General features: G+C 53.2%; 2 protein-coding genes across 2 annotated transcripts; one reads left to right on the forward strand and one right to left on the reverse strand.

The window, feature by feature from the left end:
- The first annotated feature begins 28 nt into the window (after window positions 1-28).
- On the forward strand, window positions 29-8,756 carry dcbld2 (discoidin, CUB and LCCL domain containing 2). The gene is made up of 14 exons (XM_029136835.3): window positions 29-371; window positions 1,353-1,577; window positions 2,048-2,185; window positions 3,282-3,333; window positions 3,415-3,487; window positions 4,943-5,076; window positions 5,194-5,234; window positions 5,331-5,528; window positions 5,607-5,731; window positions 6,178-6,325; window positions 6,398-6,538; window positions 6,625-6,768; window positions 6,840-6,974; window positions 7,046-8,756. The coding sequence occupies exons 1-14, from the start codon at window positions 272-274 to the stop codon at window positions 7,462-7,464; spliced, it is 2,073 nt and encodes a 690-aa protein (XP_028992668.1). The 5' UTR covers window positions 29-271; the 3' UTR covers window positions 7,465-8,756.
- Window positions 8,741-10,932, reverse strand: tmem30c (transmembrane protein 30C). The gene is made up of 7 exons (XM_029136836.3): window positions 10,605-10,932; window positions 10,314-10,430; window positions 10,112-10,219; window positions 9,866-9,956; window positions 9,644-9,790; window positions 9,345-9,557; window positions 8,741-9,271 (listed from the first exon to the last, which is right to left on the reverse strand). The coding sequence occupies exons 1-7, from the start codon at window positions 10,800-10,802 to the stop codon at window positions 9,084-9,086; spliced, it is 1,062 nt and encodes a 353-aa protein (XP_028992669.1). The 5' UTR covers window positions 10,803-10,932; the 3' UTR covers window positions 8,741-9,083.
- Between the last annotated feature and the right edge of the window lie 343 nt (window positions 10,933-11,275).

The raw sequence follows: 11,275 nt of genomic DNA on the forward strand, positions 1-11,275 counted from the left end.
GGGGGTCGGGAAGGTGGAGCCTCGGTGGAGGAAGTGGCTCCGCAGCCTGGATGTGTGTCTGTGTTTGTCTGCGAGTGTGTTACCTCCACAGTGAGAGTGTCGCTAATCAGCCGCCGGATCGCCGAACCCACGCCAGAGCCGCGCTTCGGGAGGAGGCCGCGCGTCAAGCTGGACCCGCGGACTTCGTGACCTTTTTCCGCGGGGCAGGTGGAAGCGGTGCCGCCGGTCCAGACGGCCCAGCGAGCAGCATGCATTCGGACTGCAGGCTGCTATGGGCAGAGCGGTAATGGTGGGCTGGGGAGCGACAGGGGCCGGGGGTCTCCTGTCGATCCTCCTCATTCTCACCACGGGACGCTGCGGAGCGCAGAAAGGTTGGTGCCGCGCGGCTGCGCAGTCCGCCGGGTCGAGCCAGCGGTCCGACCCGCCGCCGTGGCGCCGCACGTTTGCGCCGCGACCGTGGCCGCACATTTTACCTTGCGGCCGCTGGCTCCGTGGAGTTCCGCTCGGATCCGGGCGCTCGCCGCCGCCCGTGCTGGTGTGTTTGGTTCAGCACGCTCAGCGAAACCAGGCAAACCGGTTCTGGGAAAGCAAAAAAAAAAGCCTGGTTTTAGGAGCAATAAGCGCGAGTTCGGACGCAAGTCGCGTTCCGAACGGACGCGTAGCTTTGAGGCTCCACGTTCAACACCAGAAGTTCCGAGTTGTTCCTTATTTGAACACGTTTATCGCCGGGGAAGTTTAAAGCGTCGGATTTTTACACGGAGTCTGGCCTGAAGCTCACGATGTGCGGGACCACGGCGTATTTGGCCTCGTTGTCCTCTTAGGTGTCTCCGATCCAGGTTTCAGCGCGAACCCAACGCTTCTATCGCGGTGTAATCTGTTTATTTGGATCGCGTACGGTGCCCTTTAAAGCGTTTAGCACGTCCAACGGCCGTTTAATGGGTTTTAAAGCCGGACAGCCAGCCTCAGGTGGTGGTGGTGGGGGGTGGGGTAGCGGCTAGTGGGGGTCCGACTGTAAACACGTGGGCACGGGTTGTCACAACTTCCCATTTCTAGTCCAGGTTTCTTTTGTTACGGCTGATGCCTGTAATGAGGTGATTCTGGGGCCCCGTGCTCCGCGTCACGCAGTTGCTCCGTATCCCCCGTGAGTCAGATGTTTTTATTCCCCTCCTCTGGATAGTGTCCACCGAGGGGCTCTTGCGTAACTCCAGCCTGCCAGAACATCCGCTTAGCGCCGCGGGCCTGAGTGTTGAAGTCGCTCGGCGCCCTCGGACTCGATCAGAACCGTACTGAATGTTGATGGGTCTCCGGGCACCCGCATCCCGCCTCAGCCTCTTGTTTGTGTGGGCCCATAGGGGACGGCTGTGGCCCCAGTGTGCTGGGCCCCAGCAGCGGCACCCTGTCCTCTCTGGGGTACCCCGGGACGTACCCCAACCACACGGTGTGCGAGTGGGAGATCCTGGTGCCGCGCGGCAGCGCCATCCACTTCCGCTTCGCCGAGCTGGACATCGAGGACAGCGACTGCAGGGTCAACTACCTGCGCCTGTACAACGGCATCGGGCCCACGAGGAGCGCCTTCGGTGAGACTGAGACGTGAACCTTGACTTTGAGGCAAAGCGTTGCCGCGTGTTTGGGAGAGGCCATGAAATACAGCAGACGTTTGACATTCGCACCCACTCGGCGGTGTCTTTAATCATCAAGGTCTATGAATTTTCACACACAAATCAGGTTTGATTTAGGAAACGTCCTGCAGGCAGGTGACCTGTTAGAGGTATAGATGATATCCTCATATTTGGCCAATAATCAGATTTCTTCCTCACTCGTTTCTATAATGTTTACAGTGACGTAACCTAAAGAAGCATATGATGTGACAAACTTAACTACAGCTGTGGATGTACAGTGCAGTTTGTAACCATAGCAACTAATTGAATCTTTCTGTGTTCCAATTCAATATAATACGGGCACTAGGCTGCATTTAATGACATTCTCTAGACTGAACATTCTCATGTTATGCATCTTTTCTGTTGTCTCTCCGTGTGCTGTGTAACAGCGAAGTACTGCGGTTTGGGCCTGAAGGTGAAGGAGCTGGTCAATTCCACAGGCAACCAGGTCACTGTCCAGTTCATGAGTGGGACCCATCACAGTGGACATGGCTTTTACCTGTCCTACTCCACCACTGAGCACACAGGTGAGACGCTGCACCAACGTCCCCTTCAGGCCCTCAGCCTGGCTGTGTGGATGGTTGGAGCGTGTGCCAACTGTGGACTGCAGGAAATGTGCTCACGTCTGAACTAGTAGTTTGACTTGTGTAAAGCGCAGCAACATCAGCAAAAAAGAAGCAACATGGAGGCTGCGATGTCATTTGAAAAGGGTGACGGTAAAATAAGATAAATCAGAGGCTCGGAAAATGGCAATAGTCAGTTTGGAGCATTCGTAAAAAGAACTGATCAACTATTAATACTCAAAAACAGAAACTAAACTAGACTAATATGAGCCTGAGCAGTTCTGGAATGACACCTTTTGGTCTGATGACATCAAGAGAAAGGACAGAAAGCGGCCCTGACCTGTGTCTTCATGTCTGTATGCAGAGTGTGAATGTCTAGTTAGTGAATTAGCCATTTGTTTGGTGGCCTCCAGTTGAGTGTGGCTGGTGTTTTAGGAAGTGAGATGAGTCCGTGACGGTGCAAAGGCGGCCAATGAATGAAAACAGGGGCGAGAGGAAGTGACAGTAGTAGAAGTGGACAATGATAATATGTGGTTTTATTGAGAAGCTTCCTCTTCACAAGAACCTGCCCACTGTTCTTGAACGTGACACACATACTATGACGTATCGTGATACGCTCATCCTCCTCCCCTGCTGTTTCTGTTTGCTGAGGCGGTGGTCTCAGGCCGGCTGAATCACGGCCAGATGCAAACAGGGTGGAAATTCAAAGCGTCCGCGGGCGCCCGCGGCGGCCTCTCGCTGACTCACAGGTTGGTTCAGCGGGTGCAGAGGTTCCGTAATCGCGTGGTCCACAGTGACACAGGCAGCGGTCGCCACCGCAGGGCCGCCCACGCCGTCCTGGACCCGTGTGTCATCCCTCAGAATCCATGTCACTGCGGCAAAATGTCCAGCATTCAGATGGTGTGTCTTCAAACCTAACCTATGGAATGAATGTGTTATCCATTATCAAAGTAACAGCAAGAAGGAAATGTTACCAATGCTAAACTGGAAACTAGAGGCAGTGCTTTTAGCTGGAAGAGGCAGAGAAACCGGTTGTGACAGTGTTTGTTTGGCTGTTCAGATCTTATCACCTGCTTGGACAAAGGAACTGATTTCCCCGAGGCAGAGTTCAGGTAAATAACATTTGCTGTCTGTGGAAATATTTGCGCGGTGATGAATCCGTGGCGTGTATTTATTGTGTGCTCTCTTCCCAGCAAATACTGCCCAGCAGGGTGCCTGACGTCCACGCAGGACATTTCTGGGAATATACCGAACGGATACAGAGAGGTGAGGCCTACAGTGCTGCTGTGGTTTTTAACTGTATTGACTGCTGGTTTGAATCCCAGCTGAGGCCAGATAGTGTAGCTGCCTTTAGACCTGGGGCAGCAGTCCAGCGTCCACACGCAAACACGCGAAGCAGAGGCGCGAACAGTGGATCCTGACAGTGCTGACGTCCTCAGCATCACGTTTCCAGGCGTCATGGGCGCGGCCTCATCAGCATCTGCTTAGTCCTGTTTTCAAGGTGTTGCCCCACAGTCGCTGCCCTTCTCTCCATACACAGATTCTCCATTCTTTAACGCTTGCCTTTATTCCGGGTGTAAGCCGACCCCTGCTACGTGGCCAGCGCGTCCTCGGACGATGACCTCACAGGCTCCTCGCTGCGCCTGACGTCCAGTCACAGGCCGGCGACCTCATTCACAGAGGAGGGAGGGGTGCGGCCGGCCGGTGGGAGGACGGAGCGGGGAGCGAGGCGGCCCAGAGCAACAGAGGAGGGGCAGGGTCACAGGGTGAAAGGCAGCTGAGGTAATAGCTTGGCTGAATAAGACCCTTCTAATCCAGTCCAGCTGTGAGCGGGCGCTCGTTGCTTCGCACACGGTGCATCCACGCCTGTGTTCTGGGGGACAGTGTGTCGCTGTGCTCTGCGTTTCGGTGATTGTGGAGGTACGATAATAATGATGATGTGATGTGAATGATGTGCACACTTCATCTCACCTCACTGAGTTCTGCTCCAGTATCTCCCGCCGCAATCAACGTCCCAGTCCTTGTATTTTCATATCGCGCTCTGGTTCCGTGTGCGGGTGCGGTTTGGAGCAGCTCGCGGTGTTTGCGTTAGCGGTTTGGTCCCGTCGCCGGCGGATGTGGCCTGTGTTCTGGGGAGCGTTAAGAGCCACGGGGCACGTGTTGATTGCGTGACTCCGCGGGTCACTCCAGTTTTCCCACAACCGCGTCAGCTGTGAATTCCAGTAATAAAATCCCACCTCGCTCACCCAGCTGCTTTGTGGCACCGAGGGCGCAGCCGCGGTGGAACCAGGCTTCTCGGCGTTTCCCAGCGATGTGGGAGCAGGTTGTGACAAGACCGCAGCCGCCAGTGAATAATGACCAGTGAGCTCGCTCTGTGCCGAGCGGGGCCTTGGTGCTGACTCATCGGCCTTTATCTGCCTCGGCCTCGAGGTTGACGGCTGACAGCACGGCCTGTGCCTTCACACACACACACACACACACACACACACACACACACACCGAATGCTGTGGCAGCGCTTAATTAAAGGCTCGTTTGCCACGTCTGTCTTCAAATAATTGTGGCTTGCTCACGTAAGCATTAAAATAGCTTCGGCGTGCTATAATCACGATTCCAGTTTGACCTAACAAACCTCGCTACGCGTTAAAGGGCTAAATCTGCAGCTCGGGAACAGGAGCGCGACTCGCATCGCCGCCTAATCCCCCTTTCCTCCTGTGTTCCAGTCGTCGCCCCTGTGTGTGGCCGCCGTGCACGCTGGCGTGGTGTCCAACTCCGCAGGGGGGAGGATCAGCGTGGTCAGCAGCAAAGGCATCCATCATTACGAGGGCGCGCTGGCGAACAACGTCACTTCCACTGGGTGAGGAGGCGCTCACGCCTGCTGACCACAGCCTCCAGCGCCTCGTTTAAATAGAGCTGGATGTAAATGTCCTTTAAAACTGAGATCTGATGTCTAATCCTCCACTTGTCTCCACAGAGGAACTTTGTCAAACAGCCTCTTTACCTTCAAGACCAGTGGTGAGTAGTTCTAGCGAATTCTGAAGTTGATGAAATCATCAGACCTGAAGTGAATCTAAAAGCATGATGATGATGATGGTCCCTGTGCGTGCTCAGGTTGCTATGGAGAGTTGGGATTGAAGAACGGAGGCGTTGCGGACACCCAGCTCTCGGCTTCCTCTGTGTGGGAGTGGAGGGGAGAGTGGTCGGCCGCGGGGGCGCGGCTCACGAGGACCAGGTTGCCCTGGGCGCCGTCTCACAGCGACCGCAAGCAGTGGCTGCAGATCGATCTCAAGGGGGAGAAGCGGATCACGGGTAAACGCCTAAGCGGTGGAGTAGATGCGGTGCGGCTGGTGAATCCTACGCTCCGGTTAAGCGTCTCTGCTCTTCCAGGCATCATCACCACAGGCACCACCCTGAGGGACTACCTGTACTACGCCTCGGCGTACCGGGTGCTGCACAGCAGCGACGGGCAGCAGTGGCACGTCTACAGGGAAGCCAATTCCACGCGAGACAAGGTAACACGATCACTGGATCAATAAAAGTGCTGGCTGACAGTTACGTCATCGGCTTTTAGAAGTTTCCCCCCTTTCAAATTAGTACAAATTGACCAAGCTGTCACTTTAGACGGCGGCAGGGACGCTCTGATGGGTTCCACTGCAGCTGGGATCGACTGCGAGATGTTTATGGCAGGAAATGGGAGCAGTAGCGGTTTGAGTTAAGTGCTGTGGTGGACGAGTCAGGACACTTGGGCATTAATAATGAATGAATATGGATATAGTGGCGGTGTCGTGAGGCTGGAATCTCTGCAGTGATTCTCACAGTCTTGTAACTAAGCCTGCCAAGGAAATACAGAACCAGCTTATGGATTATTGTGCATTTGCTCCAGTGAACGGGCGATTTCGCAGCAAACGGCCTTTGACCTGCAGCTCCCGTCACAGAATCGCTTTTTACTTGGTGGCAGGTTTTCCAAGGCAACATCGACTACCTGCAAGAGGTGCGGAATAACTTCATTCCTCCCATCGAGGCCCGGTTCGTGAGGATAAATCCCACCGCCTGGCACCAGAGGATCGCGCTCAGGCTGGAGCTGTTTGGCTGCTCCACGCCGTCAGGTGAGTAGATCAGATGCAGAAATTAAACAGTTAATGGGAATATTTTTCAGTGATGCAGATGCCTTTTTCCAGCGAGGCGGTCAACAGAACCAAAGCCAAGGATGCTTCCCCCTCCTCCTGATCCTGCGGGTACAAGACGCCCTCCTCAGCTCGGCCAGACCACGACCTCTCCAGACATCAGAAACACCACCATGACCCCCCACATCAACAAAGGTGCCTCCAGCTTTCAGTAAACAATGGCTGAGCCTCCATAGAACCTCTGGTCACGTGGCGCTTGGTTTTTGCCGTTGTGCTCACAGATGTGGTCCTGGCCGCGGTTCTGGTCCCGGTGCTGGTCATGGTTCTCACCGCTCTCGTCTTGATTGTGGTTTGCACTTTGCACTGGAGGAACAGGAAGAAGAGCTCTGAGGGAATGTACGACCTTCCTCACTGGGACCGCACAGGTGCGTGGATGCTGAGGGCCGTCACATGCACGGGTTCTGTGATTCTGATGCGTGTTCTGGTTCTGCTCTAGACTGGTGGAAGAGCATGAAGCAGCTGCTGCCGTCCAAAATGGTGGAAACGGAGGATCCGATCCGGTACAGCAGCAGCGGGGTGGGCCGGCTAACCGGCAGAGGGGCCGTGCCAGGACTACACGCCGACACTGCAGGTACGCGGAATGTCTTAAAAACTGCATCGCACGACTGGTTCCCGGTTATTCACGCCATCCTGTCTTCCTAGAATATGCCCAGCCACTGGTGAGTGGAGTGCCCACTCTAGGTGCACGCTCAACCTTCAAACCAGACGAGGGCCCTGGCCCCGGATACTCGGATCCAGACCTGTACGACGCGCCCATCTCACCTGATGTGTACCACGCCTACGCGGAGCCGCTGCCGGCCTCAGGCTCTGAGTACGCCACGCCCATTGTGGTTGACATGGGTTGTCACCCATCGGGGGGCGCCTCTTTGAGCCAGCCTAGTGCTGTGTGCAGCTTCAAGGGTGCTGGGCCCAGCTCTCTAGCCACGCAGGCAGAAAGCGACCAGCCTGGGAGGCCAGCGTACGACACGCCCAAGAACGCCACTGGACAGGTCCCGTCCAGCGAGGAGCTCACCTATCAGGTACCTCAGAGAGGCACTCAGAAGCCAACGGGACAGAGCTGAACTGTGATCCCTCTGCTCTACAGCCCAAAAGACAATGGCAGAGGGAGGCGTGAGCCCCGAGGCGGGTCTGGAGGCCTGAACGAACGCTACCGTAGCTGTAGATTCATCCGGAGATGTCTGTATTGCCTAATTGTATCTGCATGGCCACAATCCTTGTTGGTGGTGCCATCACAGTCCTATCACTGAAACCACAAAGATGAATGTGTTTATGCCAGACGTGAGAGTCGGAGACGGATGAACAGAGAGAGAGAGGAGGAGGAGAAAGCTGACTACTGTTCCAAAAAAAAAAAAAAAAGACTTGTCCCTGTTCTGTGATTTTTAGTAGTTCTCGCGTTGTGTGAAACTGTGATCATTATTATTCTGTTACATACTGAACCGGTTCCGGTCGGTGTCCCTGTTCGGATCTGTTGGTTCTCCTCACTCACCCAGTTGCATCCTGCATCACAGGCCCCACATTAAAGGTCAAAGGAGTCCTCCTTTGTAGAGAAACTACTTTTCCACGGTACGTTCCGTCTGTTTAAAAGCATAACTTGAAATCGCGTATAGTTCTAGTAATTCCATTTTTGCAAATCTGTTTCAACTCCTACGATTTACTGATATTTATTTTTGTTTACATCCTGCTGAGTTTCTAAATCAACTGCCCATCACCACCCAGGTAGCAAGTAAAATCACTGCGGTTGCTCTGGGGCGAGTTTTACAAATGTTCGATCCGATGTGTGTGAAATCAAAAGGAGTCAATCCCAGTAATTCAAGTACTAGAGACCAAATGTTGCCTTTGTGTGTTAGAGCAATGCTGGTTCATAGTAGATCTGACTACGTTTAACTCAATAAAACACAGCAGTCTTAGAGTTTTAAAAACCTAGTTAGATGGTGTTCTAGCAAAAAAAAAAGTGTGTGGCTAAATCTGTTACCCACAATTCATAGTCTACGGTGTGTACTTGCATCATGTTGTAACGTTCCTGGGTGTGACTCGGTCCCTCGTGCATCCTCAGCCTTCAGTCCTACGCGTTCCTGCCTCGTGGACTGTAATGACGTGGCTTTGGCCTCTGGCAGGTCGCGTTCTGTCTTAGCTGCAGCACCAGTAGACTGCATTCCCCTCCGGTCCGCCTGTGGTACTGACCTGACCAAACCAGCGAGCACTGGCACCGTCTGTGGGAGGATGTGCCACCGGCCGTCCTCCTCTGTGCTCAAAATAAGGTCAACACGTTCTGGTGCTTTCTGGTCACAAAAGGGTTGTTATTAAATGGTTCTTACTGATTGTAAATAGAGAAATAAAGAGTTTTTAAAAAGAATCCTTTATTACAATTTATAGCTGTCATCGAGCACAAACATCTTCATAATGACACTAGAAATGCAGCTTGATTTTCCTGAATGTAAACGTATACGCTTGTTACAGTGGGTCTTAAACGCAGCCCATCTGTGAAGGTCCTGAGTGTTTAAACGGTGCCTTTTTTAGCAGCAGCATCGCAGGGAAAGGACGAGGATCATTTAGATTTTCCAGATGTCCAACGGAATTCTTCATTTTGCACCAAATCAACATTCTTCCTCTACACCTCCTTTGCTCATGCCAGTGTCCTTTGGGATTTATTTAAAGGAGTGCATCAATCAGCATTTTCCCTTCATTCCTGCATGTTGTTCCCATTCTTTCCAAACTTCCACCAGACCACTGTGAGGACGACGGCTACCAGTAGGATCAGGCCACTGGTTACTAGGTAAGCAATGGGCAGGAAGTAGTTCTGGCCTCCAAACCAGGTCAGCGTGGTCAGCACCACCCCCTTTCTGCCTTGGAAGTACTGCACAGGGAAGTCTGGAGACGCAGAGGTCAAGGCTGAAAATACCTGCTCACGATATCGTACAGTACAGTAGCAGTGAAAGGATACTGTAGGAGATCTCCACGCTGTAGTTCCCGGCTGGAAGCCCGTTTTTGAAGGGCTTGTTGGTTCGGTTCAAAATCCCATACAGCTTTTTGAAGTTGGGGAACGCCGCCTCCCTCATCCACACGATCAGGTCGTCGTTGATGAAGCCGTTGTTGTTTGGATCGAGGGGTTCGAACTGGTACACGGGCCTCTGCCAGTACAGCGGCTTAGCTGTGCCTGGAGGAGGAGGGGGGGGGGGGTGTTATCGCTAATCAGTGACATCTGACTGAGATCAGTTTGGTCAGTGTTACACCTCCACGTACCTTCAAACACTTGAGGCAGCGTGAGGTTGTCGATCTTGGGGTTGTGGAACTTGATGTTTTTGTCCGTGTACCAGGTGATGCCTCGGCGCAGCAGAGGAACCGCAGCGGTGAGACCGCTGGACCCGTGATAGGTCAGAGAGAAGGAGTCTGAGAAAGCGGATGCGCGTTAGACGTCGAGGACAGAGGAGAAGAGCGCAGACGCGCGTCAGCGGCGCCGCGTACCGTTAAACATGCTGTTGGCCACAGCGCCGCACGGGGCGACGGGGAGTCCGCTGGGGTCTTTGGAAAAGGGCTCGCAGTAGGAACTGGGGTTCTAGTGAAGGTCAAAGGTCAGGGACGTTCCATCAAAACCAGCACTGAAACACTGATGGGTATTAAGAACTAGCTTGTCATTAGTAAAAATCTACCTAAGCAGCATATGAACCAGTGTATTTGTGTTAAGGAGCAGCTGAGGATAGGAGCTGGTACCTTCAGGTTCGCCTTCTTTCCAACCAGCTGTCCGTCGTCTCTGGAGTCCATGTACCTGCGGAGGTTCTGGTGGAAGTTCCGCAGGCCGTAGTAGAAAAAGACGTCTCCCTAGAACGGCAGAAGGAACCACATGACGACAGGACGTGCGCAGACACACACCGACGCCTGACTCCGACTTTAAGGTCACATGCCTTTTATTTACCTTGAACGCCTTCTGGATTTCAAACCTCACTGTGCAGCTGCAGCTCTTTGCTGCATTGCTGACATTTTTACGCATTTCGAGGCACACGTTACAGGTTCCAGCGTCCGTGTAGTCCACCTGCAGAGACAGAAGACGGGAGACGCTTCAGAGGAAGTGACTGCTTCCATTTACACCTCTCTTCCACGTCACTCCCTTTTTTATGGCGTCCATTCTCTCTCCCTCTCAAACAGAGCTTAACGCAACATTTTCAAAACACCTGAATAACCGAGTGGAATCATTAGAAACCCTCACCTTTATTTCCTGTGTGCTCTGTACTGTGAGGAGCAGCCACACTCCCAGCACCATACATATCACAGCCATCACGTAGAAGAAGGGCAGCACGCTGTTAGCCGTTAGCATGGGAGACCAGGCAGGGAGCCTCTGCTGCTTGAAAGCAGAGTTGTCCGGCCTGCGACCCAGGGGCCCGGGCTTCACCTTCGCTTTGCCCATGAGAGACTTTCACTCGAGGAGAAGAGGAACTCGCTGCACAGCCAAAAGCAAAGCGTGTGAACGAGGCGCTGCTATCTTCTCTTTTCTCTTCCTGTTCTTTATTTCAACACACACACACACACACACACACACACACACACACACACACACACACACACACACACACACACACACACCTTGCCAAGAGATCTCCCAGCAGGCCTTGCAGGGTGTGTTACAACGTTGCGGCCTGTTACTTATTAACCACAATCTTTTATTTAACTGTCTCTCTGTCTGTTGCTTCTCTTCCATGTTGTGTGTGGTTTGTTCGCCTTTGCTGCGTCCTTCCTACAACAGAAAGGTTTCTGTTTTGCATCAGCATGACTGGAGTCTGTGCTTTATGTCACAGCAAAACGCTTTATCAAAGGATGTTATGATAAATGGGGCTTCCTAGTGGGCAGCTAAACTCACGACCTCACAATCTCAGTAGGAGG

This window comes from Betta splendens, chromosome 21 (genome assembly GCF_900634795.4).
Source record: "Betta splendens chromosome 21, fBetSpl5.4, whole genome shotgun sequence".
Classification (NCBI taxonomy): Eukaryota; Metazoa; Chordata; class Actinopteri; order Anabantiformes; family Osphronemidae; genus Betta; species Betta splendens.